General features: G+C 40.7%; 1 protein-coding gene across 1 annotated transcript in view; it reads right to left on the bottom strand.

Annotated features, from left to right (window-relative positions):
- Window positions 1-25917, bottom strand: part of LOC138761191 (rasGAP-activating-like protein 1) — a 325463-nt gene that overhangs the window by 112150 nt on the left and 187396 nt on the right. The window contains exon 12 of the mRNA XM_069932922.1: window positions 10171-10235. Within this exon, the coding sequence (XP_069789023.1) occupies window positions 10171-10235 (65 nt within the window). The remainder of the gene's footprint in view (window positions 1-10170; window positions 10236-25917) is intronic.

The following is a 25917-nucleotide window of genomic DNA, read 5'->3' as shown; positions in this document are numbered from 1 at the left end:
AAAATGAATCCATTGATCAAAGTGTGACAGTGTTGAGAAAACTAGCTGAGTCATGCGAGTTTGGAATGCCAAACGAAGATTTAATGAGGGATAGGATTGTGCTAGGCACCAAAGATCCAGCTGTGAGAGCCCGTTTGTTGAGGGAGGATAAACGTACACTGCAGAAAGCAATCGGCACGTGCAGGAGTCATAAAAGAGAAACTTAAGAGCAGTGAGCAAGGCAGAGATAGTTCATGCAGTGAATAATTATGGAAAACAGAAGAAGATCACAAAGTTCAGTGGGAGGCAGCAGAGCAAAGCCAGCTCATTGCAGAAAGGAGACAAAAGACCGAGGCCGGAATGTAAATACTGTGGTGGACATCATCAGAAAGAGAGAGAAGCCTGCACAGCATGGGGTTCACAGTATGCAAAATGACAAAAGAACAATCCTTTTGCCAGAAATTGTCTGTCTAAGTCAGGGGTGTCAAACTCAAATTCACAGAGGGCCAAAATTAAAAACTTGGACTAAGTCGTGGGCCAAACTAAATATTTATTGAAAATTTTCAACAACATCTGCATGTTTTCTCTTCTTTCAACATATGTAATGTTAAACTTTTTCTTATTAAAATAAATGTTTAATAATAGTTTTGGTTAAACTCTTTCCAGAAGAAGCATTAACAAATGAGAAATAAAATATAAAATAAAGTTTGCTGTAAAACCAGACTTCTTTTCATCTCCTCCACCTTCTGGAGCTTTTGCTTCTCGTTCAGATCCTTATACCTGTCCTGGTGTTTCGTTTCATAGTGACGTCGTATGTTATATTCTTTAACTACAGGCACGCTGGCTCCACATACAAGACAAACAGGTTTGTCTTTTAAAATGATGAACATATAGTCTGCCTCCCACCTGTCTTGAAAGGTCCTGTTTTCTGTCTTTTGTTTGGCCATTTTTCGTAAGGGGTTTATTACACGTGAGTTGGGCGACAGGTCGCAGATGCTAATGAAAGTAAAGAGAGGAGGTGGGGGCGATTAGCGGGCTGACGGGCCGGCGCCAACGCATTTGCAAAGCATTCTGGGATTTGTAGTATTAGCTGTGCATGCGCTATACTGGCGTGGCAGCCAGCGGGCCAGCTCTAATACATATTTAATATGATCTTGCGGGCCAAATATAATTATATCACAGGCCAAATTTGGCCCGTGGGCCTGAGTTTGACATGTGTGGTCTAAGAAGTCACAAGTAGTGAAGTTTATGGAGACAGTAGAGAAAGCCAACAATGACAGTGATGAATCGTTATACACAGTAGATGCTCGTGAACAGTGTAAACACACAAGGCCAGAAGTGGATTGTCCAAGCAGATGAGACAGCAGACAAGTCTCACTATCAACCAATAAAGTGTCAGATAGACACTGGAACCACTTGCAGTGTCATGAATTTTGCAAGCATGCATGAAGTGATGAAAAATGGAGATCTCAGCTTGCAAACATCCAAGGTCAACCTGAGGCCATTTGGTCAAGAGCTTATACAACCTGGAGGGCAACTGGATTTGTATGTACATTGCAATGGCACACAATGCAAGGTAAGATTTCAAGTGGTGGATGCTGGTCACCTTATTTTGTTATCCACACAAGTAAGTGAGAGTATTCGACTAGTCACATGCAATGTACCGCAGCAGGTCAATGTAATAGAGGTGCAGAAAAATCTGGCCACTAGAGATTAAATCCTAAGAGATGTCAAGGATGTATTCACCAGACTGGAGGACTCACTGGCAAATAACATTTGGAGGTTGACGTGAGTTTCAAGACAGTTCAGCACCTACCTCGAAGAGTGCCAGCAGCTCCCAAGACCAGCCTCAAAGAGAACATCAAAGAGCTAGAGGTTAAGGGAGTGATGCAGAAGGTCACTACTCCTACTGAATGGATCAATAGTATGGTTGCTGTGAGGAAACCTGGAAAGCTTAGGCTATGCCTAGACCCTAAAGACTGCAATCAGGCACTCAAATCTTACTACCCAATGCCAATTATAGAAGAAATCCAACCCCAGCTCACTGAAGTGAAAGTGTTCACGATCCTTAAAGCTAAGGATGGAAACCAGCCAATAAAGTTGGATGAGAGCAGGAGTTACTTGATGACTTTTTGGACACCATTTAGATGCTACAGATGGTTGCACATGCCATTTGGTCCATTGGTCCTGAGGTGTATCAACGGAGACAGCATGAAGTAGTCCAAGACCTGTCAGGTGTTGAGGCTATAGTTCATGATCTCGTAGTGTATGGATGTGGAGATACTGGATGAAGCCATTGCTGATCATGACAAGAACTTCATCAGACTGGTAGAGGGAGCACATCAGGTGAATCTGAAGCTGAACACGATACAGCTCAGGAAGGCTGAAGTGAAGAACATTGACCATGTACTTACTACTGAAGGACCTTGTACAGATCCTGAGAAGGTCCAAGCTGTACTAGAGATTGAATGACCTTCAGATATCAAGGCATTCAGCACTTCGTAAGCTTTGTGAACTATCTTGTGAAGTATTGCCCAACCTGTCATCAGAATGTGAACCACTGATAAAGCTGAGGGAGAAGGAAATGAAGTGGTTTTGGGGCACAGAACAAGAGTCAGCCTACAATCGCATCAAGCACCTGATCACCACTGCACCAATGCGGAAGTACTATGATGTACATGATGAAGTGACGCTATACTATGATGCCTGAAAAGTAGGCCTCGGAGCAACTCTTATTCAATGCTTTCAACCAGTCACATTTGCATCAAGGGCATTAACAGAGAAAGAGAGAAACTATGCCCAGACAGAAATGTCTGGCAATCATTTTTGCATGTGAACACTTCAAGCAGAACTTGTTTGGCAAAGAGAAGATCACTGTGGAAACAGAGCACAAACCGCTGCAAACCATCTTCAGGAAACCTCCACTGGCACCACCCAAATGCCTGCAAAGGATGTTGCTAAAGTTACAGAATTACAACCTGAATGTGAAATACAAACAAGGAAAGCTCATGTACATCACAGACATATTATCAAGGTCAGCTCACTGAAGAAAAGCAAAAGATAGCACAGATTATGAAATCTTCACCATGAGTCAGCAGAGCAAAACAATGAGAAAAATTGAGGAAATAAACCCAGCTTTGTTGCTCAAGCTGACTTCAGCAAATGAAAGAAATGACTGAAAGGGATGAAACACTACAAGTACTTAAAGATGTGGTGATGAGAGGTTGGCCAGAGACAGTCAACAACACACCAGTCACCATATGTGAGTGTTGGGTGCACAGGGATGAGATTATAACCCATGATGGCATACTCGACAATGATACAAGAGCCATAGTTAATAAGCAGGTGAGAAGAGAAATGGTGCAACGTATCCATGCAAGCCACCAAGGAATCAAGCCAAGTTGAGGAAGGCTAGAGATGTCACATTCTGGCCCAACGTGAGATAAGAGATAACATCAGGCAGTGCAATGCTTGCAACAAGTTTCAAGCCCAGCAACCAAAGGAACCCCTCCAGACTCATGCAATCCCAGACAGACTGTGGATGAAAGTAGGGACAGACCTATTCATACTGGATGGAAAAGACCATTTGATCACAGTTGATTACGACTCAGACTTCTGGGAAGTAGATGAGATGGAGTCAATTACAAGTGCAGATGAGATTATGTGCCTCAATTCACATTTCAGGTTCTTTGGTATCCTGGATGAATTAATGAATGATAACGGATCACAGTTCACCAGTGATGAGTTTCAGTGCTTCATGGATGAGTGGGAAATACAACACACTTCATCCCCTCATCATCCGCATTCCAACAGCAAGGCAGAGCCAACTGTGAAGAATACCAAAACAATCATGAAGAAATGTGTTGTCAGGAACAGATGTGCCCACAGCGATCCTCGAATGGAGAAATACTCCTACAGAAGGAATGCACAGCAGTCCAGTACAGGGATTAATGTCACGCTGAACACGGACAACATTATCAACAGTAAAACAACTCTTGAAGCCAAAAGTTATGAACAGAATGTATGGGAAGAAAGGAGAGAAAAATAAAAAGACAAAATCACAGTATGACAGGTCAACAAATAAACTACAAGAACTGAAAGTGGGAGAAGCTGTCAGAATGCAGGTCTTAAAAGCTCATGATAAAGGACATCCTGAGTGGCAACTTGGGCTGTGTATGATAAAAGTGTTGCCTCGGTCATATTTGGCAAAAGTCAACTATATCACTGAAATCGAAAGCACATCAGATCGACATATGAAGCAACGCCAAAGGACCTAGACCAGTGATTCTCCACTCACATACCACTTCAAGTAATTCCTATGCCATTGGTGCTCTGAGATTAGTAAGGGATTTCTTAAGGTGGTATGTGGGTGGGAAGGGAAGGTTGAAAATCACCCAATTGTTACTGAAATATTTTGCTTGAGAAAAATTGTCATTGGCCCATTTCCTTTGGAGTTATGAAACCATGCACATAACAAGTCAATTAAGTATGTTGAAAACAGTGGTTTTCAAACTTTTTTCCTTCCACCCACATGCCACCATAAGCAATCCCACAAATCACTGATGGCATAGGGATTACTTAAAATGGTATGTGAGTGGAAAGACAAAGGTTGAGAACCACTGGCCTCGACAGAGTAGACAGCCACATTGATGGAGATGTGCATACACAGGCAACTCCAACAACATCAGGTGCAACATCAGCCACTCCAGCAACAGTGCCTACAACTGCTGCCACACAGAGTCAATATACACATTGTCGTCGCAAATCAGCATGTGATCAGCACCAACAACATGTTCAATAGCAACAACCACCACAGGATGCAGCAAGGGACCTGCGAGCATTAACATCACCACAACCAGTTACAACATGCATGAGAACCATCAAACCACCAACGCGATACAAGGATTTTGCAAAATACTGAGAATAGACATTTTCAACAGAATTCACTGTAAGACATTGAACTCATAAAAGAACAATAATAAACAGTGAAATTATTTGTTTTTTTCATGGACTCTGGAGATTTAAAGACTGTTAAGAAAATAATGATAATTCAGTACAACTCCGATATCCGAAATGGTCAGGACCAAGCCTATTTCGAATAAATGGTTTTTTCAGAGAACTGGTCATTTTTTAAAAAATAGCCTAAAAGTAACAGCAAATCACTCGTAACAGTGTTTAAACAAAAACAAACAACAAGGAAGGCTTTTTAAGCATTAAAATTATGTTTAATTCTCACCAAAAAAAATGTTAGTCACTGCCAATCGCCCCGACACATCCCCACCGAGGCCCCGCTTGTGCCGGGAACCTGAGGGTCCCACCCCTGCCTGGGAGCCTGAGGTCCGCCGCTGCCGGCGCCGGGAGCCTGACGTCCCCAGTCAGTTCGGTTCCAAAAAATATTTGGATAAATGAGGATTCCTGATTTATTTCAGATAACTGAGGACTTTGGAGAATCCGATTTCAGATAATTGGACATGTACTGTACATGTTTATGTTCATACCTCAATGTATAACTGGAAAAGATGCAAGCCAATTAGAAAAAATTGAGGGGGGGGCTGTATGGGATTAGGCTTTTTTGCACAGTGGCTTAACATGCATACACTATAATGAGATTCAGCATACAATGTTGACCTCAGGGGTCACGACATGATAATAAAGGCTCGTTGTGGTTTCACCACAAAAATACATAATGGTCAGCACAGATTAGAAGGGCTGAAAGGCCTGTTTTCTGTACTATAACATTCTATGGTTCTATGTCTAATTGCTCCCAAATTAAAATGATGCTTGTTTATGTTGCACAACTGCTGCTACAACCATATGTATCTTACTCAAAATCTAACTGGCTGTAATTTCTGGTAAGGACAATAAGACTATCTGTATTCATTGTTAGAACTGAGGAGGTGTGTCAGGAACTCAAGGAATGCCCACAAATCTGTTCGTGCAGAACTCCATAACCTGCTGTTGTGATACTCTGGCAAACCTTACCAACAGATTCACCATTTAAATGAATGCTATAGTGCAAACATTGTACTGTGACAGATTATATTATATTTTATATTGAATATAGATACGCTTTAAAGGAGATAAAATGTTACAGTTTTTTTAGTGTAGGTCACATACAAACACTTCAAAACAGATCTCATTTAAAATGCCAGAACTCTGCTCAAGACAGATAGTCCAGGCTCTGGGTGCCTTTGGAAAAACTTTGAAGGATGCCTATAAGGACTTCACAAATAGGTGGTAATTGGACATGCTGTGGGGTAATGGATTATTGTTTTGGAAAGCAACAGATGAATGAACTCAGATGATTAGGTCCAGAGGCGTAGTCTGTCTGAGTACAGTTGGGGGAGGGAGAGAGGGAGGGAGGGAGAGAGAGAGAGAGAGAGAGAGAGAGAGAGAGAGAGAGAGAGAGCGAGAGGAAAAAAGAAAGAGAGAGAGAGTGAGAGAGAGAGAGAGAGAATTCAGTTCTACAGTTAAGCAGCAGCAGCTGGGACTGGAACAGGACAAGCTGACAAGCTTGTGGAAAACCTCATTTTGAAGACAGGTTGTGAGTTCTTAGTTCAGCCTGGTCAATGCCCTTGTTGTCCATACAAGAGGAGAGGACTGGCTGCATAATGTTTCACTTGAAATAAGGGAAACAAAAAGGAACTCTGTGGTGACCTGAAAGAAAGAGGTTATCATCTGGAAAACCCTGATGGGCAAAGTTTCTTCGGCAAGATACTGATGTGGCTGATCTGAAGAAATCAGTTGTGGGTGTCCAACAAGCAACAAATCTCTCTCTCTGAAAACTGACAAGAACCTTCCTGAATGGTAATCATTTACCTTTCAAGCACCAAAGCCTGGTGAAATGCATAAATGTTAATTTTGTGCACAGTATAAGAATTGCCTGCAACCAGTGAATGTGGAGGAGTGAGAAGAGAGATTGGACTGTGAATTAAATAATTTTTCTGAACTTACACACTCATTACATACACTACCCAATACTTACAATACAATTATCCAAAAATTCATTAGAATGATTTGTCTGGTCAATTCAGTTAACAAACAAGAATCCTCTGTGCTAAATAAGTTTCCTGACCTCTGAATGGGTTAGAATAGAAGGATGCTCACAACTCAGCATGATTTTTGCTGACTGGCCTGTTTCCATGCTGTATCACTATGATTCCATGAGTTGGGTAGGGCTGGTACTATTAGGTATTCACCCCTTTGATGTTCCCATTTATTATGCAAATAATAAGGCATAACCATAAAATGAAAACCCATTCAACTCACAACAGTGGCTGATCCAGTCACACAATCAGTTGTATCCCATGGTGCACTCAGTCCCTAAGGTAGATTAACACTCAGATGTGTCTGATGTGTTAAAAAAGGAAATATACCCATGCAAACCATAAACTACTTCATATCAAACAGTACCAATTACAAATATGGAATTATCCAGCTAGTTACAAATATATTTGCACAGTTAAACATTTAATCAAGCATAAACTCACTCAGTCGCTTTGTCTTCACTACAATAAAACAGCCTTTGGAGTTTACATTTCTAAAGTATCTATTCCAAGTGATAGTCATTTCAATAAATAACTTCCTAGATGCATCTCTGGATTCATAACCTGGTCTGTATTTGTTACTTTAATGTAATTGTCTCCACAATTATTCATAACAACAAATACAGTACACCCCCAATTATCTGAAATGGTTGGGACCAGACCTATGTCAGATAAACTTTTTTCTTCGGGGAATTGGTCATTTTTTAAAAACAGCCCAGTCGGAACAGCAAATCACTTGCATCAAAGTTTAAACTAGAAAAACAATAAAGGAAGACTTTTTAAGCATTAAAATAATGTTTAAATTTTCACCAAAAGAATGCAGGCCACCACCGATTACTGAGACAAACCCAACGCGGCCGCCGATCATGGAGACCACGCAACCTCCACTGCCAATCACCGACATAGAAACATAGAAAATAGGTGTAGGAGTAGGCCATTTGGCCCTTCAAGCCTACACCGCCATTCATTTTGATCATGGCTGATCATCCACTCAATACCCTGTTCCAGCTCTCTCTCCATACCCCCTGATCCCCCTAGACACAAGTACTAAATCTAACTCTCTCTTAAATATAGCTATGGAACTGGCCTCAATCACTTCCTGTGGCAGAGAATTCCATAAATTCACCACCCTCTGAGTGAAAAAATTCTTCCTCATCTCAGTCCTATAGAACTTCCCCTTTATCCTTAAACTGTGACCCCTGGTTCTAGACTTGCTCAACATTGGGAACAATCTTTCTGCATCTAGCCTGTCAAATCCCTTAAGAATTTTGAACATTTCTATTAAATCTCCTCTTAATCGTCTAAACACCAGCGAGTACAAGCCCAGTCATTCTAGCCTTTCTTCATATGCAAGACCCGCCATCCCTGGTATCAATCTGGTAAACCTTTTCTGCACTCTCTCCATGGCAATGATGTCCTTCCTCAGATAAGGAGACCAAAACTGAACATAATACTCCAGGTGAGGTCTCACCAAGGCCCTATACAACTGCATCAATACCTCTCTGCTCCTGAACTCGAATCCTCTTGATATCAACGCCACATACCATTTGCCTTTTTTACTGCTTGTTGCACCTGCCTGCCCACATTTAATGACTGATGCATAGCGACACCCAGGTCTCTTTGCATCTCCCCTTTTCCTAATTGGATACCATTAAGATAGTACTCAGCCCTCCCATTCTTTCCTCCAACTTATCCACACTTATCCACATTATATTGCATCTGCCATGCATTTGCCCACTCATCCAACCTGTCCAAGTCACTCTGCACACTCTTAACAGCCTCCACACAGCTTACAATCCCACCCAGCTTCGTGTCATCTGCAAACTTGGAGATCCTGTTTTCTATTTCCTCATCTAAATCATTAATATATATCGTAAATATATCATAATTAACTGGGCTCCTAGCACTGAGCCTTGTGGTACCCCACTAGACATAAACCCACTGCTACTGCTGATCCCTGGGGAGGCATCCTGGGCCGGTAAAACACTCACTGGTGAGTTGGCAGGCTCCTATACTCCCAGTTACTGGACTCCCGATGCTGGAGTCCCGATTCTGAATCCTTCCCTAGGTCTTCTGCATGCACACCCCAGGGAAGTAGGCTGAGGGGAGGATTCAGAGTTGGCATTCAGTGTACCAAGAAGGGAAAGGGATAGGGAGGGAGGGGAGGCAGTGGAGGGAATGCCACTGAGCCCAATGTCCCGCTCTTACCCGGGAGCCTGAGGTCCCGTTCCTGCATGGGAGGCCGCTCACCTTGATGACGCTGGGACAAGGGATTCTTCTGACTGCTTGTGGCTGGGAAACAGTGGCGCACAGTTTGAGAGGGAGAGTTAGAGAGAAAAGTCAATCGGGGTAGGTAAAGAAGAAATGGAAAGAGAGAGGGGAGGGAGTTACCTGAAACGAAGACAATCGTCATTCTAATTTCATGTTGGGTCCATATTTTTTCAACCCGTGAGGTCAGTTCGGCTCTAAAAAAATTTGGATTATTGAGGATTTCTGATTTGCTACCAATATCCTCATTTATTTGAATTTTTTAAAAAATTCAGATAAATGAAGATTTCAGAGAATCTGATTTTGGATAATCGGAGTTATACTGTACATTATTATATGTTTTATATTAACATTCAATTTAACACAGAATGTAATATATTTATCAAATACCTAGCACTAATAAACTTGAAATATTACTGTATACCATGAACTCAACCCCAACTATATTTATCTTGGTTGCTGTTAATCCTCTTCATTTTAACACTGTCAGCATCTTGACTCTACTCTGATTTCCTTTTTCCTCCCCTGTTCGCTGGTCTCATCATCCACCTGAAGAACACACAGAACTGCTTTTGATGCAAGTCATCCTGAACTGGAAGGGACAGCCAGAACATTTGGGGCATTAAATACTGACATAGATTTATTTTGATATGAACAAGAAAAGAGGCAGCAATTCCTTTCAGAGGAGAGGGATGAACTATTAATTTTTCAGGATCAATCACAATTTGTTGATTTTTTTTTTAAACTATCAGCTTGGAGTCAACTAGAGTTTAAAAAAAAGAGTAATTTAAAAAGGCAATTCCATCAAGCATCTTTTCAGTTCCTGCAATGGAAGATACATTAAAAATGAATTGCTTGGAAAAGTAAGACGGCTTACCTTCATAAACTGTTCCATTGCCTTGGAGGCCAAGGAATTTGATCTAAAAAGTGTGTTTGGATCAGCTGCATTAAAAAAAAAGAAAGGTTAATGGCTGAATAATGCTTGTCGGTAAACCTAAACACCGAACTCTACAACGAGCAACATGCTGAGTTTTGCATTCCTGAAATGAAGTGAACATTTCATTGGAATATTTGGTCTGTAGAACCCAAGGATTGGGTATGGATGGAATAATAAACAATACAAAGAGGTCCAGCAATTCCCAATAAGAAAACACCTTCGTATTCAGCACCGAATATTGCCAAACAGCTCTCAAACCGAGTAGAATGAGGTTGGGATGGCATTGAAGTTTGCATTTAAAGAGCAATGTCAAGTCAAGTTTATGATCATCTTTTTGCACAAGTGCAATCCATTGAAACAGCGTCCTCAGTGCAAAACATGCAGACATACAACCAGACATAAAGACAAATAATATGTGTAGAACAAATTATACATATATAGATAAATAAATAAATATTAGAGTCTCAGATGGTTAGTGTGAGCAGTTCATTTGGTCGTACAGTATTCTCACTGTCCATGGGAAGAAGATGTGTCTCAGCCTGGTGGTGCTGGCTCTGATATTCCTGTATCTCTTCCCCAATGGAAAAAGAGATACTAGGAGATGCTATGTGCTGAATGGAAGGGGTCCACAATGATTTTGCATGTCCTCTTCAGACAACGATCCTGGTAGATCATGTCATGGTGGGGGGAGAGACCCCACTGCCTTTCTTATGGTCTTGTGGATTGCCCTCTGATCCATTTCTCTACAGTTACCGTAACATATTGTTTTGTTTATGCAGTCGGCCAGGACACTTTTAATGGCACTCCTGTAGAAGGTTGACATGATTGTGGCCGATAGCCTTGCTCACTTCAGTCTTCTCAGGAAGTGCAGTCACTTTTGCGCCTGCGTGACAAGTGAGAAGTTGAGTGTCCATGATAGGTCACTAGTTAAGTGAACTCTAAGGAACTTGGTGCTCTCCACAACAGAATTGTTGATGTGCAGTGAAGGGAGTGGGTGGGGGGGGGGGGGGGTTTGTTCCTGATCCTTCTGAAGTCCATTATCATCTCCATCATGCCCACTTTGAGTCTTAGACTTAAGCCTGACAACTACTGATCATCTAAGCCAAACATTCTCAATGGGGGATGTATAGTGAGGGTTTAGTGTAGGTCACAAACATTTCACAAAACAGATCTCATTTAAAATGCCAGAGCTTTGCTCAAGCCAGATGGTCCAGGCTCCGGGTACCTTTGCAAAAACGTTGAAGAATGCCTATAGAGACTTCACAGGTAGGTGTTAATTGGACATGCTGTGGAGTAATGGATTATTGTTTTGAAAGTAACAGATGAATTGACTCAAAAGATCGGGTCTGGTGCTGCAGTCAACCTGGTTGCATTTTGCTGTTCTAAGAAGGTCATGTGATTTTGCAAACAGAGAGAGGGAGGAGACCAAACAGGCTTTCTCTAAGAGAGAGAGAGAGAGAATTGGTTTCTGCAGTCATGGCAAGCTGGCAGCTTGTTGAAACCCCAGTTTGAAGACGGGTTGTGAGTTCTTAGTTCAGCCTGTTGAAAACCCTTGTGGTCCATACAAGAGAAAATGACTGGCTAGAATGAAATAAGAGAGAGTAAAAAAAGGAACTCTGTGGTGACCTGCAGAAGAAGAGGTTATCATTTTGAAAACCCTGATTGGGCAAGTTTCTTTGGCAAGACACAGAAGTGGCTGATCAGAAAGAATCAGTTTGTGTGTGCCCAATGAGCAACGAATCTCTCTCCGAAACCAACAAGAATTTACCTGAGCAGTAACCATTTAAGCACCAGAGCTTGGTGAAAAATCATAAATGTTAAATTCTGTGCATGGTATAAGAATTGCCTGATACTGGTGAGATTGGAGGAGTGAGAAATGAGATTGGACTATGAATCAAAGAACATTTCTGAACATATAAACATTACATACACATGTGCTTAGAATTAGAAGTTAACAGTAATAAGTTAAAATTTGATCGTGTTTTTATGTTTAAAGAAAATTAAAAATGACTTTTGTTTAAATAACCATTTGTCTTGGTGAATTTTTATTGCTTCTGGGTTTTGGGGTTCTCTGGGCCCGTAAAATTAGAATATATATACACACACACACACACACACACACACACACACACACACACACACACACATATATATATATATATATATATATGTATATATATGTGTATAAAACGCCCTTTATATAGTAAATATGAAGATACATAACCAACACTTTAGGCTTGATACCTTGATAAAGGGCTCAAGCTCGAAAAAGTTGGATAAGGATCTTTATCTTTGCTACATAGAAGTTTGACCTGCTGAGCTTTCACTAAACCCTCAAGAGTCGCCAGTGGGAAAAGAGGCAATCAACATATGCAGGATTTGCTGTGTTATTACTTTTGCTGTGGTTTAGTAAAATGTGAAGAAAATGATGATGTCTCATACAGATATGATCTCCTCAGTCATGGGGAATGAAATACATTCTGCATTTATTTACAAAGCTTAAATCAACAGGAGAAAATCAGAAGTTCCACCAACATGTGGTAACTTAGCTTGCAGCAGATTTAATTCCATGTCATGACGTGTCTGAATCAGATATTATTCACCAAAATACACCCACACACACTTTTGCAACCAATTAATTACAATAGAAGGCCTATTGTGCAGGCAAATATATCAGTAATTTGCATCAAGCAGAGCCCCAGCCTCTTCAAAGAAGATGGATGAGCAATTAATGGCATTTTAGGGTCAGGGTAGGAGAGCAATAACAAAATAAAAAGGCCCAAACATCAATATTGTCCTCCATTGGCAATATTGCTAGCTCATCCAATAGATTTCCTTTGTAACATACCTGAGACAGCCATAGAGTTCTCCCCAATAAAAACAGTTGCTTCAGCCTAACTATGGCAGCATGGTAGCATAGGATTAACACAATGCTGTTACAGTGCCAGTGATTAGGGTTCAAATCTGACGCTATCTGGGAGAAGTTTGCATGTTCTCTCCAGATCTGCATGGGTTTTCTCCAGGTGCTCCCATTTTCTCCCACCCTCCAAAAGGGACCAGGGTTGTAGGGCAATTGAGTGTAATTGGGTGGCATGTGCTCGTGGGGCAAAAGGTCCTGTTATCGTGCTGTATTAATAAATTTGTCCATTGCAGTCCAAGCTTAATTTGCCTGCATTCAGAATACATGCTTCTAAACATTCCCAGCCCAAGTACCTTTCCAAAAAGCTTTTGAATATTACAAATATTCTGCCTCTACCACTTCCTCAGGGCTTGTTCCATGAACGCCACTATCTGTGCGAAGATGTCCCTCAGGTCACTTTAAAACTTTCCATTTCATCTTAAATCTAATTTTAGATTCCCCTTCTCTGAAAAAGACTAATTACTTACCTTCTCCATGCTTTTCTTGATTTCATGAAACTCTGTAAAAAGGTTTGAAGATGCTCTGATTGAAGTAAAAAAAACCCACAGAAATGCAACATCCATGGAGGTAAAGATATACATAATGTTTGGGACAAAGACCCTTTTTTCTCATATTTGCCCCTGTTCTCCACAGTTTTAAATTTGTAATCAAACAATTCACATGTGATTAAAGTGCACATTCTAGATATCATTCAAGCTTATTTTGGTTTGACCATGTAGAAATTATACATAGTTCCCCCATTTCAGGACACCATAATGTTTGGGACATTGGACTTCACAGGTGTTTGTAAGTACTCGGGTATGTTTAGTTGCTTCATTGGTGCAGATATAAGAGAGCTAGGCTTGCTTCGAAGCTTTTTATCACCTTTGGCGGGGGGGCGGGGGGGGGGGTTGTAGTTACCATTTTTCAACATGAGGACCAGAGTTGTGCCAATGAAAGTCAAAGAAGCCAATATGAGGTTGAAAAACAAGAATAAATCAATAAGAGACATCACCCAAACCTTAGGATGACCAAAATCAACTGTTTGGAACATCATTAAGAAGATAGAGCATACTGATGAGCTCAGTGATCACAAAGGGACTGAAGAAAAATCCCCAAACAACTGTCTGACGGATCAGAAACACTGTTCAGGAAGAAAAAAAAAACTTCATGAACAGAAATACAGAGGCAAACCATAAGATGCAAACCACTAGTTACTCTCAGAAACAGGATGGCCAGATTACAGTTTGCCAAGAAATATTTAAAAGAGCCTGCAGAATTCTGGAAAAAGGTGTTGTGGATCCATGAGATCAAGATTTACCTGTATCAGTGCGATGGCAGGAACAAAGTGTGGTGGTGTAAAGGAACCGCCCAAGATCCAAAACACACCACCTCATCTGTGAAACATGGTGGGGAGGTGGTTATAGTCTGGGCATGTATGGCTGCCACAGGTACTGGCGCTCTTGTCCTGTAGGAACTATTTTTGCTATCTAGGGATAGTTCCCTGGATGAAATTAAAAACTGATGGGAACAAGATTTCCAACAAATATTTTCTGAGACCATGTAGGATTCACCTTCTCTCTGTGCTAGAGTCACTATTGCAATTTAAAGTACATTGTGCCCATTATTCCAAAACTCGATTGGCTAAATTAAATAATAACTTAGCTTCTAAATATGATAAACGTAAAACTGAAGATGGTTCATTGTATATGTTTTGGTTATGTCCTTCTCTTCTCAATTATTGGGAAGGCATATTTCGTACACTATCTTTAGTTTTTAATATTAATTTGGCCCCATCTCCTTTTATTGCCTTGTTTTGAATATGTGGGCCCAATAATCCTGATATTGAATTCTTCACCATCCTATGTAGTAGATTTTGCCTCCCTGATCACCAGAAGGGCTGTACTACTGAAATGGAAAGATGCTGTCCATCCCACTCACTCTCAATGTCTGTCTAATATGATGGCTCGTTTGTCTTTAGAAAAAAATTAGATGCTCCACTACTGTAATGAATGTAAACTTTATTTCTTAATGGGGCTCTTTTTATAATTCTTTCCCATATTTGTAAGCTAACTAATTTTTGATTTTTGACTTCATTGTTTATTTTTCTTTTCATTACCAAACAGTGGAATATATATTTTGCTAACAGCCTCTGAAGGTAGGGGCTCTTTTTGCACTTTAAAAAAAATGTAACATAGGTTTTGTCATTACTGTCACTAGTATTATATGTTTGATTATTGTTCTATTCATGTTTATTTACTTGTGTCGCATCGGCTGATTGAAATGAATAAAAATATTGGAAAAGGTACTGGTGCACGTATCTTCATTGATGATGTAACTGCTGATGGCAGTAGCAAAATGAATTCTTTTTATTAAACTTTATTTATAAGATATAAAATACAAATAAAAAATAAAACTAACACCCTCCTACCCTTCCCACCCTCCCCACGCCAAATTATCCCTACAAAAAGAGAAAAAAACATATATCAGTTAATTATCCATTGCTGTGGAGTGTGCCAAACCCCTAACAACTTGAGAAAGAAGACATGTAAGATGTATCCAAGCCCATACATTTCAATTATGGAGTCCACATTTTAACAGAAAAATAATTATTATTTTGCAAATTATAATAAATATTATTATTATAATAAATACAAGATCTCAATTCATTATGCCATCTATGTACATTCAATTCAATATCATTCTTCCATGTAATTGGAATACATTTCCTAGCTACACCCAATGCCAGACGAATAAATGCAATTTGAAATTTGTCCAATCTTAAGCACGTTGTTAATGTTGTAGTATCACTCACTAAAAAAAAGTAATGGATCAAGTGTTAATTCAAAATTGAATAAATCTTCCAAAAACTTCAAAATTCTTTCCCAAAAGGGTTTAACTTTTTCACAAGTCCATACTGAATGTAGAAAAGTACCGATCTGTGTTCCACAACAAAAACACAAATCTGAAGAACTAAAACCATATCTTTTTAACTTCTCAGGAGTTAAATACAACTGATGCAAAACATTATAATTGACAAAATTATATCTCACTTCAATTAATTTAGTTACACTATTTTCACACATAGTCATCCATTCTTCTTGAGATAATAAAATATATAAATCCTTGTCCCACTTATTCTTCATTTTATATAAATCTGGTTTAACCATCTTCTCTTGTAAAAAAAAGCATACATTTAAGAAATAAACCCTTTTTTTCCACCATCAAAAATTAACATTTCAAATTTAGTTTGCCTAGGCAATATCAAATCACGTTCAAAATTATCCATTAATAAAGCATGCACTTGATAATATGCAAATAAACAATTTGGCAATATTCCAAATTTTTTTTCAAGTCTAGTAACAGAAAGAAACATACCTGTCTCAAAGCAATCCTCCACCAATTTAATACCATTCAAATCCCAAGTTTTCAAATAATAATTATTCACTGAAAAAGGAATTGTTTTATTCCGATATAATGGAGTCTAAGCTGAAATTTTACCTTTAGTTCCTATAATTTGATCTCTTTTATACCAAGTCTCCATCAAATGTCTCAATACCGGTAATTTATAATTTTGTAAAAGATAGGATTCCATTTATATATAAATTGATGCAAATTAGATTCAGAAATCTGTGCTCATTCAACTTTAGCCCATATCGGAGGTTGATCAATATCAAACATCCCATTAATAAATTTTAATTGAGCAGCTTCATAATAATTCTGAAAATGTGGTAATTGGAGTCCTCCTAATGCATATTTCCATGTTAATTTTTGTTATGATACTCTAGATAATTTACTTTTCCATAAAAATAACCGCACTGATGCATATAATTATTTAAAAAAAACTTTTGGAATTGAACAAGGAATAGATTGGAAAAGATATTAAATACGTGGAATGTTACGTAGATTTTGTCATGACTGTCACTAGTATATGTTTGATTATTGTTCCATTCATGTTTATTTACTTATGTCACATTGGCTGATTGAAATTAATAAAAATGTTGGAAAAGGTACTGGAGCACGTATCTTCTCTTTCTCTTTGGCTTGGCTTCGCGGACGAAGATTTATGGAGGGGTAATGTCCACGTCAGCTGCAGGCTCATTTGTGGCTGACAAGTCCGATGCGGGACTGGCAGACTCGGTTGCAAGGGAAAATTGGTTGGTTGGGGTTGGGTGTTGGGTTTTTCTTCCTTTGTCTTTGTCAGTGAGGTGGGCTCTGCGGTCTTCTTCAAAGGAGGTTGCTGACGGCGATCTGAGGAGCCAAGATGCACGGTTTGAGGCGACATCAGCCCACTGGCGGTGGTCAATGTGGTAGGCACCAAGAGCTTTCTTTAGGCAGTCCTTGTACCTCTTCTTTGGTGCACCTCTGTCTCGGTGGCCAGTGGAGAGCTCGCCATAGAACACGATCTTGGGAAGGCAATGATCCTCCATTCTGGAAACGTGACCTACCCAGCGCAGTTGGATCTTCAGCAGCATGGATTCGATGCTGTCGGCCTCTGCCATCTCGAGTACTTCGATGTTGGAGATGAAGTCGCCCCAATGAATGTTGAGGATGGAGAGGAGACAACGCTGGTGGAAGCGTTCTATGAGCCTTAGGTGATGCCGGTAGAGGACCCATGATTCGGAGCCGAACAGGTGTGTGGGTATGACAACGGCTCTGTATACGCTAATCTTTGTGAGGTTTTTCAGTTGGGTGTTGTTCCAGACTCTTTTGTGTAGTCTTCCAAAGGCGCTATTTGCCTTGGCGAGTCTGTTATCTATCTCGTTGTCAATCCTTGCATCCGATGAAATGGTGCAGCCGAGATAGGTAAACTGGTTGACCGTTTTGAGTTTTGTGTGCCCGATGGAGATGTGGAGGGGCTGGTAGTCATGGTGGGGAGCTGGCTGATGGAGGACCTCAGTTTTCTTCAGGCTGACTTCCAGGCCAAACATTTTGGCAGTTTCCGCAAAACAGGACGTCAAGCGCTGAAGAGCTGGCTCTGAATGGGCAACTAAAGCGGCATTGTCTGCAAAGAGTAGTTCACGGACAAGTTGCTTTTGTGTCTTGGTGTGAGCTTGCAGGCGCCTCAGATTGAAGAGACTGCCATCCGTGCGGTACCAGATGTAAACAGCGTCTTCATTGTTGAGGTCTTTCATGGCTTGTTTCAGCATCGTGCTGAAGAAGATGGAAAAGAGGGTTGGTGCGAGAACGCAGCCTTGCTTCACGCCATTGATAATGGAGAAGGGTTCAGAGAGCTCATTGCTGTATCTGACCCGACCTTGTTGTTTTTCGTGCAGTTGGATAACCATGTTGAGGAACTTTGGGGGGGCATCCGAGGCACTCTAGTATTTGCCAAAGCCCTTTCCTACTCACAGTGTCGAAGGCTTTGGTGAGGTCAACAAAGGTGATGTAGAGTCCTTTGTTTTGTTCTCTGCACTTTCCTTGGAGCTGTCTGAGGGCAAAGACCATGTCAGTAGTTCCTCTGTTTGCGCGAAAGCCGCACTATGATTCTGGGAGAACATTTTCGGCGACAATAGGTATTATTCTATTTAGGAGAATCCTAGCAAAGATTTTCCCTGCAATGGAGAGCAGCGTGATTCCCCTGTAGTTTGAGCAGTCTGATTTCTCGCCTTTGTTTTTGTACAGGGTGATGATGATGGCATCACGAAGGTCCTGAGGCAGCTTTCCTTGGACCCAGCAGAGCTTGAAAAACTCATGCAGTTTGGCATGCAGAGTTTTGCCGCCAGCCTTCCAGACCTCTGGGGGGCGGATTCCATCCATACCTGCTGCTTTGCCACTTTTCAGTTGTCTTATATGTCTCTTCCTGGGTGAGGACCTCATCCAGCTCTAGCCTTAAGGGCTGTTGAGGGAGCTGGAGCAGGGCGGATTCTTGGACTGAGCGGTTGGCACTGAAAAGAGATTGGAAGTGTTCTGACCATCGGTTGATGGTCACCCCAAGTCCAAAGCCCGCTGAGCAGCTCAGACGGCAAAGTCCTCCTCAGCGACAAGATCTCCATCCTCAACCGTATCTTCATTGATGATGTAACTGCTGATGGCAGTGGTAAAATGAATTCTGAGCTGTATAGAAACATCTAGTCAAGTTCGAGCAAATGCCTCCAATCTCATTGGACGGTGCTTCATCCTACAGCAAGACGATGATCCCAAACATACTGCTAAATCAACAAAGAGGTTTTTCAAAGCTTAAACTGGAAAATTCTTGAAAGGCCAAGTCAGTCACCTGATCTAAATCCAACTGAGCATGCCTTCCATATGCTGAAGAGAAAACTTAAGGGGACAATCCTCCGAAACAAGCAAGAGCTGAAGATGACTGTAGTATAGACCTGACAGAACAAAACCAGACAAGATACTCAGCACCTGGTGGTGCCCATGAATCAGAGACTTCAAGCAGTCATTGCATGCAAGGGATATGCAACAAAGTGCTAAACATGATGACTTTAATATGCATACCATTGCTATGTTCCATATATTATGGTGCCCTGAAATGAGGGGACTATGTATAAAAAGTGCTGTAATTTCTACATGGTCAAACCAAAATGTAGAGAAATACTCTTTAATAAAATCTGGAATGTACACTTTAATCACATGTGAATTGTTTGATTACAAATTTAAAGGTGTGGAGCATAGGGGCAAATAAAGAAAAAAAAGTGTCTTTGCCCCAAACATTATGGAGGACTATGTATTACCAACATTTCAGGCCTGAGCCTGCCTGCTTTTTTTGCCTATGCCTTGAAGAAGGACTCAGTTCTGAAATGTCTGTATATATATCTTTACCTCTTATGGTTGCTGCAAGACAGCAGTGTTCCTCCAGCATTTCTGTGTGCTTTTAGTCTCTTTTGCAAGCCTATTGCATCAAGCATTCACTGAGATCCAGTGTACAATCCTGCCTGTTGATTCACCTATTGTTAGGTTTTGATGTCAACTTATGAGACAATTGTATCATCCATGCCTCCCATCAGCACATCTCAAGATGGCCAATAACCAAAGGGTAGCCCTAAGATAACATTAAAGGTCTTTAGGTGAGGTCCATGTGTATCCATAACAGTGGTCATATATCCACTGGAGATACTTTAACCAGGCTTAGTTTTAATGAAAAATCATCAATCTGAAATATTAATTTGGTTTCTCTATTCGTAGCAAGAGAATTCCCAGAATTGGCTGGAAATCACTCAACGTTTTCTGTTCTTATCATATTATTATTGTCTCATTTTTCAACTCCTCGAAGTACTCCACCCACTGAAATGGAGCAGAAGCTTTTAGAAATGCATTGGACACATTTAAAAGAGCAAATCTATTTTCCAGTTAACAGCCAATTTTGAAATATAAATCATGCCAGTCAAAATGCCAATACTTTGTCAACTGATGAAGCAGTCAAACCTATTTCACCTTGTGTCTGACAGCCATAAACCCAGGGATGATGTAAATCTATCACGCCATGTAGATTTGTTCAAAGAATGGGGTTCATTCACTACTTTATTGTTATATTTTCCTTTATTAATACCAAAGACCCTTTGCTTCTTTCAAAGGCTCTCACAAGTTCAATTTCTCATTCTGTTTCCATAGTAATTGTAACCTAATCACTGATAATTAACGAAATACTCAATTAGTCACAGAGGCTTTGTCTCTTCTAATGTTTTGTTTTCCCCACACAAAGTGCTGCCTATTGCCTCTCAGCTTGTTGCTTGACAATGGCTTCCAACGTGTTACATGGCTGTAGTACTTTGTCTCCATAACATTTAGCAAGCTGTCTGTTTCTTACCAGATAACAGTTCAATCACTCAACCAATATACTGCTTACAATTCTAAACAAATCCTCAATAAGACTCATTAATATATTAATGACAAGCTAGCATACCTCTGTGAAAGTAAACTGTTCTGAATGACCTGGAATTAAAACAAACCAAGATTCACAGGTAACCAACCATTTTGTTCATTTCAAATTAGCCCCACCCTAACATATTTTTTCTCTTCCTATTACCATTAATACCTTTGTCATGTTTAACTCGCAGTTTCAATTTAAATGCAATGTGTTCCCATGTTTCTCTATCTTATTAATGCCCCTTTCCTCTTTGAATGGAGGTAAGAGCCGCTGCCCTGTTAACTTTCTGTATATCTCAATGCAAGTTCACAGCTTTTATCCAAAGGTGAAAATTCAGCTTCATTCTTTGTGGATTGTTCTTAAAATGGAACAGTGCAATTAATTGAATTTAAATAAATGCCTAATAATTGGTTTTAAATTTTCAACATTTATGAATTTATATGTTGAACACACTGTGTTTGCTCCTGCCAACTGCAACAGAAATCTTTTACTTTATTTTGCATTTCAAGGGCAATTGAGTCGTAACCAAATACTAATTTTCTGTTTTGCACAGAAACTAAGGGCATCTTGCCCCTAGGGGCCAATTGTTCTTCTTCTTTTGGCTTGGCTTTGCGGATGAAGATTTATGGAGGTGTATGTCCACGTCTGCTGCAGGCTCGTTGGTGACTGACAAGTCCGATGCGGGACAGGCAGGCACGGTTGCAGCGGTTGCAGGGGAAAATTGGTGGGTTGGGGTTGGGTGTTGGGTTTTTCCTCCTTTGTCTTTTGTCAGTGAGGTGGGCTCTGTGGTCTTCTTCAAAGGCCTTTGAAGAAGGCCAATTGTAATAGCAAAGTAAATCACAAAAATCTGTAGATACCGTGGTTGAAGTAAAAAAGTATAAAGGACACTGTATGACCTGCTGAATTCTTCCAGTATTTTGTTTTTACTTAATTGTAATAGCAGTCATGTTGCACCAGAGGTGGATTTCATAAATGAGAGGATACAAAAGTTCTGATGTAACAGAATTTGTCACATTGACCCTCTCCTTAGGCTACATATAAAAACAAGGCAGATATCATCAATTTATCTATTTTAAGAATGAAATGCAGAATTGTAGGTATTTATTTCAATTATTGTTATGAAAAATCTGAATATAAAAACACAAAGAGTGGGAAGGCATTTTGACAGGATATTCAATCCCAAAGAGTGATCGTAAATTATCTTTAGGGCATTCAAAATCTCTTGGTTATGGTTACATTATGCAACAGGGAGTCTAACAATTTGATGTGTAGTATGACCCTATCTTCAAATCTGACTGACTGAGATCTGTCTGCCATGAGCATCCTTTTATATTTATGCCCTGCAATCAATTAAGCTTTGTATACAAATCAGCTGATCCTTGCAATTCAAGAACAGACACTCAAAGCTGAAAGCAAGTTCTTTCCTTCAAACATTTACTTCTCCGATTGACACAAGGCTATTTTGACATTGCACTCTCTGGCCCTATCAGGCACTGATCTATAATTTGAACTACACTTCAGAAACTGTCCTTCTTCCATTAATCTCCCAGTTTAATTGTTCCACAAGGGAGGGCCGCCCAGTGGAGTAAATTATAAAAAGGAAGAGAAGCCTGCTCTACTTTTCAATGGTATTACATCAGATCCTGTTCTTCACATGCCTCCTTGTCCTCAAACTCTCGTTAAATCTCTTGCTGTCACCTAGAATATACTCCAAGTATTCAGTTGCTGGGAAGAGAACTCCAATATTTTACACCCTCTGCCTATAGGATCTTCTTATCATAATTCTAAAGACCCAGCTCCTTATCCTGATGTTATGCCCAGGTTTCATAGCTGAGTGATTCAGCTCTGCATATTTTAACCAACATCCCCCTTAACAAATATGGTCTTTCAGCACATCATGATGTCAGTAGGCCTTTCCACACTGCAGTGTAAAATGAAGATTCCCAGGAACCCTCCCTTGAATCTGCGGTGTGATAAGGTCAGCCAGGGAATTTTAAGCAGGTCTGTGGCCCTATCTACGATGTCAAGCAGGGGAAGCCTCAGGACGTCAGCGTTTGTGTGCTATGTCATGTAGGTGATTAAAATTCAAATTAAAAGATTCATACCTCCTGACAATAGCGGGCGGCTTCAGCACATCGCGATGGCAGCACAATGCGGGATGGGGGGGGAGGGAGGGAATGAGTGGGGGTGCGAGCGACCGACAGATGGGAGATTAACTTACCATTACTCATGTGAGTATGTAATGTGTCATTGGTTGGGGGTGAGGACCCCCCCCCCCAATTGCCAGGGAGGGAAAATTCCTGGGAATTTGGACCACGTTGTTAAAGGCCCGGGAGGTCCTGCATTCCCAGGAAATTCACCGGGTCCAACTAGGGTCACCTCTTGGCCAGCGGTGTGAAAAGGCCTATCAAGGGAATGCTGCCGACGGGCACATTCAATGCTGTAGGAGTACATGCTGAGGGATTCACTGAGGCTGGGCACAGGCTCATGGGCTGGAATGGCCTGTTACTATCCTCTATGTCTACATTAAAATTAAAATTAAAAAAGAGTGGCTTTATAATTTCTCACCAAAATCTTATCTGTTTAGATTCAACAATATTCTTTTTACTCAATGCAATAGATCTCCCCTCGAATGCTTACCCCACACTCTCATACGAAAAATCTCAGTGTGAAAGGCCAAGCTATTTGGCTGTTGGTATTTATCAAGCAACATTTTCCTTCTCCTGTCTGTGCTCAGAATTCCTGAGAAGCAATTTAAACATTTAAAGGCTCCATAGTCTTCAGTGGGAAGATACTGTTTCCATGGTAACACTGCAAATCTGAGAACTCTGGTGGCATTTCATCAAATTTCCAATTAAATTATAATTGTTGGTGGGACGATTACTCTCAATTTGATACAACACTAAAATACTGCAGATGCTGCAAATATGAAATAAAGACAGATAAAAGCTGGAGCCACTAGAATCCCATTTCACTTTCAACCACAGTCATTGATGTTACAGCTTTGGTGTTGATCTTCTTTGCTTTTAATTCAATGTCAGGAACAAGGTTTATAACTGAGGATGGGATACATATTATCAAAAGAAGCCACTCTTCTAAATGGAATCTGAACCCAAGGTTTCTGGACTTTGGAAAAACCTGTGAAGGAGAGAAGAAGGTTGGGCATGATGCATAAACACTGCAAAGAGCTGAACCAAGTTTCAGCTTGACACTGAGGTCTGAGGAGGGCAAAAGGTTACATTAAAGTTCCCGACCCCAACCGAGGAATCACTGCATTGCGACGAGATGAAACTTTACTGATTCCAAGGCTCCAGTTTCTTTTAAGCGCAGTTATGTGAATGAGAGATTTTTAAAAATCCAAAACAAAGAAAAATAAACAAAAGCTATCGACTGGATTTTACAACAAGGGTCAATTGTGAATGTGTTATAGAGGGAGAGGGATGGTAACAGAGAGAAGATGCTCCATGAGAATATTCCTTCTGCTGTATCTTCCTCCTTTACCATCTTTCCCAACAGCCCAGTGCTCCTGCTAGGAATATTCAAATCTAGCCCTGAATATTTTGGTCAAATTTCTGGTCCAATGTATTTGAACCAAATGCACATGCAAGCATTATAAATTATATATAAAAAAAAGTCACAAGAACAAAGAATATAAAACACTTGGGTTTTTTAGTCTCTTCTTCAATTCACCAGGATCACACCTGGCACGAATAATAAGAGCAGCCATTAACAGTTGGTGAAGTAACCCATCTTAGGTCTTTGGCTTGGCTTCGCGGACGAAGATTTATGGAGGGGTAAATGTCCACGTCAGCTGCAGGCTCGTTTGTGGCTGACAAGTCCGATGCGGGACAGGGAGACACGGTTGCAGTGGTTGCAGGGGAAAATTTTTTGGTTGGGGTTGGGTGTTGGGTTTTTCCTCCTTTGTCTTTTGTCAGTGAGGTGGGCTCTGCGGTCTTCTTCAAAGGAGGTTGCTGCCTGCTGAACTGTGAGGCGCCAAGATGCATGGTTTGAGGCGATATCAACCCACTGGCGGTGGTCAATGTGGCAGGCACCAAGAGATTTATTTAGGCAGTCCTTGTACCTCTTCTTTGGTGCACCTCTGACACGATGGCCAGTGGAGAGCTTGCCATATAACACGATCTTGGGAAGGCGATGGTCCTCCATTCTGGAGACGTGACCTATCCAGTGCAGTTGGATCTTCAACAGTGTGGATTCGATGCTGTTGGCCTCTGCCATCTCGAGTACGATGTTGAGGATGAAGTCGCTCCAATGAATGTTGAGGATGGAGCGGAGACAAAGCTGGTGGAAGCGTTCTAGGAGCCGTAGGTGATGCCGGTATAGGACCCATGATTCGGAGCCGAACAGGAGTGTGGGTATGACAACGGCTCTGTATACGCTTATCTTTGTGAGGTTTTTCAGTTGGTTGCTTTTCCAGACTCTTTTGTGTAGTCTTCCAAAGGCGCTATTTCCCTTGGTGAGTCTGTTGTCTATCTCGTTGTTGATCCTTGCATCTGATGAAATGGTGCAGCCGAGATAGTATATATAAGAGCAGCCATTAACAGTTGGTGAAGTAACCCATCCTAGGTAACCTATAGCTAAATCCATAAGGAAAGACATGGAAAGGATCCAAAGGACCATGTCACAAACCTCTGGCTAACACAACAGTTTGCCAACAGCTTCTTAATCCTTCATCAGGCTCCACCAAATGCCAGAAAGTGGCTGCTTCAGAACTGGACATAATGATACATCATTTACAAAAAATATCTATTTCTGAAAACATTTTGTTATGCAAAATGTCATAAAATTAAAGGCTGAGCAAAATGCAATATGTGTTGTGTTCCTCTGGATGGACACTAGTGAGCAAAAAATGGGTTCTTAAATTGAAGACATACTCCAGTGAGACCAATGGATTTTTGCTACTACACTAAAAGCTCTGGTATATGGCAACTATAGCGATTGGTAGATGCCAGAT

Source organism: Narcine bancroftii, chromosome 4 (genome assembly GCF_036971445.1).
Source record: "Narcine bancroftii isolate sNarBan1 chromosome 4, sNarBan1.hap1, whole genome shotgun sequence".
Lineage (NCBI taxonomy): Eukaryota > Metazoa > Chordata > Chondrichthyes > Torpediniformes > Narcinidae > Narcine > Narcine bancroftii.
Note: the sequence above shows the minus strand (reverse complement) of the source record. Positions and strands in the feature narration are given on the sequence as shown.